We start from the raw sequence: 6,189 nt of genomic DNA, 5'->3' as shown, positions 1-6,189 counted from the left end.
AGAGAGAGAGAGAGAGGGAGAGAGAGAGAGAGAGAGAGAGAGAGAGAGAGAGAGGGGAGGGAGGCAGAGACACATGTGCATCATGAATCAATGTTATTACCACTCCAACAACCAATCAGATTTTATACCCATCACAGAGGAAATATATCTGTGTATCTCTGCTTCCATTTAACTTACAAAAATACATTTAAATAAAAAAGGTACTTATGTACAGGTTATGTATGGTAAAACTGCCTATGTATGTGGATTAATTATCATCAAATTATCTTTAAAAATGCAATCACACTCAAAAACATATTAAGTATATATTATATTATTATATAATTATTATAATATAAGTATGAAGAACGTAAAAATGTGTTTTCACAATAAATACATACCTAACAACAGTGTGCAAACATATTTGCGTCGTGCATTAAGCACAAAACATTTTAATTGAATATTGCAGCGTTTATTACAAATTATTAATCATTTATCGTATCATCATTATTATAATTATTATTAATTAATGTGCCCATGTAATAGTTAATCAAAATAACTCTCTCTGAAGACGTGTTTACTGGCGCGAAGGCGGGACAATCTGTCACTCACATGGCATCAACAATCCAATGATCCAATATCAATGCCCGATGTACAAAGTCCCGCCCTATATGTTTTTCTTGTTCTAAAAGCCGTTTCATATTTCATTGGATAATATATACATCTCTATAATGATGGGAATAAAATATTATAATATCGTTTTAATATCTTAGACTAAACGTTTTAAACATCTAAATGTGATAATATATTTCATCCTCGAAATCCACTTTTTCTCTATGTATTTGTATGCCATTCACAGTGCGAATATTTTCCTTCCTATGCGTTAACGGTTGACAATAACGTCACCGTTTCTGTGAGAGGGAGAAAGGGAGAGAGACCGGAACCAAAATCTCATTGGATAAACGGGTGTTATCTCTTTTGTTATTGGACCTACGAAAGCAGGCGGGTTCCTGCTCAGAAAACTGTAACGCCATTGGTTAAGAATGCAAAAACCCAACTCACACCTCACAGTGATTGGCCAGTGACTTTGGCGGGAGGAGGATACATGTGTAATTTGAAATTTGAAAGCGGTTTGCGAGGCTCTTCATCGTTATTCGCGCGTGTGTTAGTGGGTTAGTTCAGGCGCTCAGTCGCGACTCGCAGCTTTTATTCAGATAGTTTGTGGAATCGGTTAGTGATCAGGGCTAGTGATTTGATAGCAGTTAAAGACAAGTCCGTAGAGCTTAAATTTGAATTTATATCGTTTCGTGCTAGAGGTAAACTGTTAAAATGGCAGGAACAGAAGGACCACTCAAGGTAAATTAATGTATAAGTTACTATCATTATCATAAGCATCAGACTCGTATTGATATGTATTTTATTAACGACATAAGATGAAAGATTACATGTGTCCTAACCATGAGCTGTAAATCTTCCGTGATAGAATAGCGTATAATTTTTTATTCATATTGTTTAAGTAACTTACTCATAAAAGTAGCTACGTTACTTTAGCATTGAGATGTGTATAGTTTTTTACTTCAGTACGTTACTGTTTAGCTGATTTTTCTCTTGGGACGCTAACGAACGTTCCGCTAGTATTTTGCGTTGTGTACGGCGTTGGGCATATTGCCTTGTTCTCTGTTGTATGCTAATTTTTTGCAGTGCTTTGTAAGTTATATTGAGTCTTTTTATGTTAGGAACGAGTTCAATAAAATGGATGCCGTGTTATGAGTAACGTTAGACCCTTACCAGAACGTTACCATACTGTTGTTACAATAAACTGGTAACGTGGTATTGGCTAACGTTGCCTTGGTCACCACACAGAGGAAAAAGAAAATGGCACCGATTCTAAAAGCTTCCTTTATTCATTCCCCAGTTTTACTAGATTCCCCCACCTCAGATAAAATCAGGATTTGCTTTTCCCCGCTTTGAAGCTAACTGTGTGCTCTTAAATGTTGACCAGAAACTTTTTGGAGATTTTAGATGCATGGTAAACTTTAGTCGTCATTCCATCCAAACTTTTGTCCAAAATACTTTCTGAAATGGGACTGTCCCTCACCCTAATAATACCTCTTAACCTTTTTAACCTGTATTATGTTCAGAATTTGACTTCAATATTATGTCATATTGACACACTCATGTTGCAAAAAGAAAGGGGGAAAAATCTTAAGATTGTGTTTTTCTTTGTTGACCCAGATAGTGACACTAGATAGATAGTGTTTACCTTTTAATTATGAAATTTGTGATGCTCAGTTTCAACATTTTGCAGGCATTTTCGTGACCCTAAATGAGAGCACAAGTTCAAGAATACCATAGGTCAGGGGTGTCCAAACTTTTTTTTTTTTTTTAAAGGGGGGCCTGATTCGATGTTGTAGACACACCTGGGGGCAGGGTTCCTTTGTTTTGTTTCTTGAAAGCATGGCATATTTGACAAAAGCTTGAGCTGACAGTAGACTAGCTTGAGATAAGACACAGATGTAAATTTAATACAACAATATCTGTAAAACTTTCAACAACCTCGGTTTTAAAGGGTGAAATTTAAAAATTATTACTGAGTTAGATCTCTATTCTTATTTAAACGAACGAATACTCTACTTGGGTCACCACAGGTAAAACAGCACTGCAAAAACTGCTTTTCTTACTTAGTATTTTTGTTGTTTTTCCAGTCCAAATATCTAAAAAAAAATCCTTAAATCAAGGGATGCTTAAGTAAAATGACATGCAATATTTTGTCTTGATTTCTGGGGGGAAAAAATCTAAATGAAGTGAGTTTTTGCTTAAAACAAGCTAAATGATCTGCCAATGGAGTAAGAAAATCTTGTTTCTGTTTGGGACAGAAACAAGATCACTTTTCTTAACCCATTGGCAGATTATTTTGCTTGTTTTAAGCAAAAACTCACTTCATTTTAATTGTCTTTTCCAGAAAACAAGAGAAAATATCTTGTCATTTTATTTATCTACTAAATGCATCTTGAAAAAAGTAAAATATTTCTATATCTAGAGTGGCTTTATGGTATTTAGTTAATTATATATTAACCTACATTTCTGACACAATACCACGGTTACAGTTAGTGTTACCTCACTAAATCCATTATAAACGTTGGTTGAAACTGGATCGGCTCAATGTTTCTCCTGATTTGCACGCAAGTTTACCGGAGACCTCTACGGCGAACTCGAACACTTCTCACAGGCTGTTTAGTGGTCGTGTGATCGAGAAACTCAAGGCCAATTTATACTTCTGCATCGAGTGTACGCCGTAGCTATGTCATGCCTACGACGTACCCTGACGTGCACCTCTCCAAAAATGTAACAACGCGTCAATTCTACGCAGACCACAAGCGCTGTGATTGTCTGCCAGAACCCCTCCCTCAGGACAGGTCAATAAATAAAACAAATCTGCGATTAGGTGTGTGTGTCCAGAAATGGGATGATGGTTTCATCCTTCCTTACATCCTCTATGTAACACATTTTGTAGTCCAGACATTCTTTGTTAGTGAATACATGCATCTGCTGTGAGTGTGTGAGTGTGTGTGTGTGTGTGTGTGTGAGCTCTTGATGGTCTAGTGGTAGAATGTTTGTTAAACGTGCCAGAGGTTCTGGGTTCTAATTCACCATTGTATAGTTTATTTATTTTCTCATTAAAGCCAAATATGTTAATCAGTGATTGTATATCAAGAGCAGGGACATATTTGGGTGCATTTCGTTTTGTGAATCCAACTGAATGAATAAAGTCTCCGCAACTGCAATCGATTGAAGCGATTGTCTGCGCACGATAGGGCTGTACGATTAATCGAAAAATAACCGAAACCGACATACAGAACCTCTAACCGACGTATTTTTCCCATGCCGGTTATTTCGGTTTTCACGTGACTCCGCCCCGTCAGTCACATCAAGTGCAGTTTGCAGGCACACAGAGATGCAGGAGCAGTTATCTGTGTTTATAGATGCGCAGAATCACTATAGTAGCTGCATGTTTTACACAGTTTATACAGGTCAGTTAATTGCTGTTCTTATAGCCTATACGTGCTGCCACCGACACACACACACACAGATGGCGCGCAAGCCCCGAATCCGCTTTCACTTTCGTGCTCATAAAGTTTGTCAAGTATGCGTTTAAGGCTTGCCCGTTTCAACATTTAAAGCGATTGTGCACTAGTCAAAAACAACAATACGTATCCGTTCAGTGCTCAACTTCTTTCTGTGACACAGAGAGCCGAGCCATGTCTCTGACAACACGCACGCGCGCGCCCTGAAGGCAGATCTTTCACCTGCGTCACGTGAAGATCGCGCGCAGAGGAGCAGCAGAAACTCAGTGTAAACGCTGTCCTGTGACTAAAGTAAAGTCACTAAAGTAGCTTAGAAACTCAACCGTTATAGGCATACATTTTAATACCTTTGCAGTAAGTACACACCACAGCTTAATAATGAATAGAGACGGTATGAGTAATTCACACACCATCACTCTCTCATTGATGCATTCAGATAAATGCAATGTAGGCCTATGTGTTCATTTATCTGTATCTGATGTACAATAAACAGAAATCTGCCCTATAGACAATAACTGCTGAAAGTGAACCGTTTCCTTCAAGTATACAACCTTTTAATAGTAGAAAATATTTACAGTACAAACCTTATCAGGAACTTACTCAAAAACCTTATGAGGGCAAAAAAAGGCAAAATAATCGTTCATTAATCGTAATCGAGGTCAGATGTTCAATTAATCGAGGTTTTTATTTTTGGTCAAATCGTTACAGCCCTAGCGCACGAGCCACCGATACTGAAAACAGTGGCCACGAGCACACTGCGTGATTTCAAAAACGCATTCCAGTGCCAGGTCGCCTCTTATTTAACTCTACTAATCAATTAGAGATGCTTAATTTGTATTATATACTACATCTCAAGCTGCAAGAACAGTCGCTATCTATTTGCCGCCATCACCGCTGCTGCTACTCCGACAATGTACACAACAAGCTGCTTCTTCGGCTTTTCTTAATACTGTGGGTTACACCATCAACATGCCTGTGGACACTGCCTACTAGCGGTCTGCATGTGTAATTGCACATTGTCGCGGACAACAACGCAGAAGTATAAATGAAAACCGACGCATAACTAGAGGATGTGGCGTAGGTCTGACACAGCAGTATAAATCAGCCTTCAGACAGCAAGTAAACATATTTGTTCAGACTCATTGCGCTGCGCACAAGTAGCGCTGTTTCGTTCTGCTTTTGGCGCTTTCTCTGACCTAAAATTTAGAACTGTCACCTTGTGTTGACATTGTGAAACTGCACGATTTGTATAGTATGCATGGTGGGCCACATATAATATATTTTAATAGATAAGCTGCGGGCCGTTTGAAATTCATCCCCGGGCAGCATTTGGCCCTTGGGCCAGACTTTGGATATCCCTGCCATAGGTTAAAGCTTTGTACACACTGGGGCGGTTATCGCACACTCATATCGGCAGCGTTTTTCGATGCGTCTGTGTTCATACCCAAGCTATTTTCGCTGCTGATGTGTGGAGTGAACGTGCACATTCACTCTCTGACAGTAGATGGTGCTTTTGATTTGATTGCAGATCAAATAGGATTTGATAAACTCACCATCGAATACTATTTGATCTGCAATTCCTCTCCATAACAACTCTCTCTTATTGAGATTTTTGTAGTTGCTGTGGCGTTTTCCATAACGTTCTTTGTGTTCAGACACCAAAGAGACCAGCAGCTACATTCATCTTGCCTCGTTGCATCATCTTCGTCTACTTGCTTCCTCTTCTTAGGTATCAATGTGTGCTTGGTAACATTCAGCCGTGTTTTACTGTAACTTAAGCAGCTCCAGGCACGTGAACAAAAGTGCCAATCTCATCCCTGGCCTGCTTGCTGTGCCGTGACCTATTGTCCTTTGCGCCAATATCTTCTATATCTCAAATTAAATAAATTAAAAAAAAAAAAACATTGTTTTATGAATCTTACTGTGCATTGCTGTACCATTTTTGTTGTGTCTTTTAGAGTTTGTTTGAGAATAAGGCTCTCAGTAAGGCCAACAAAGATAAGCGGATGTCTGTGGAGCGGATCTATCAGAAGAAGACGCAGCTGGAGCATATCCTGCTCCGGCCCGACACCTACATCGGCTCTGTGGAGCCCGTCACTCAGGTAGAGATCATCCATGTGTGCTG

At 39.0% G+C, this 6,189-nt stretch overlaps 1 protein-coding gene across 1 annotated transcript in view; it reads left to right on the top strand.

The window, feature by feature from the left end:
- Window positions 1–1,131: 1,131 nt before the first annotated feature.
- top2a (DNA topoisomerase II alpha) overlaps window positions 1,132–6,189 on the top strand; it is a 42,095-nt gene continuing 37,037 nt past the window's right edge. The window contains exons 1-2 of the mRNA XM_079801130.1: window positions 1,132–1,335; window positions 6,023–6,166. Of these exons, the coding sequence (XP_079657256.1) occupies window positions 1,309–1,335; window positions 6,023–6,166 (171 nt within the window). The 5' untranslated portion in view covers window positions 1,132–1,308. The remainder of the gene's footprint in view (window positions 1,336–6,022; window positions 6,167–6,189) is intronic.

This window comes from Gobio gobio, assembly GCF_949357685.1.
Source record: "Gobio gobio genome assembly, chromosome: 20".
NCBI classification, from domain to species: domain Eukaryota; kingdom Metazoa; phylum Chordata; class Actinopteri; order Cypriniformes; family Gobionidae; genus Gobio; species Gobio gobio.
The sequence above is the reverse complement of the archived record's forward strand: the minus strand, read 5'-3'. Positions and strand labels throughout refer to the sequence as shown.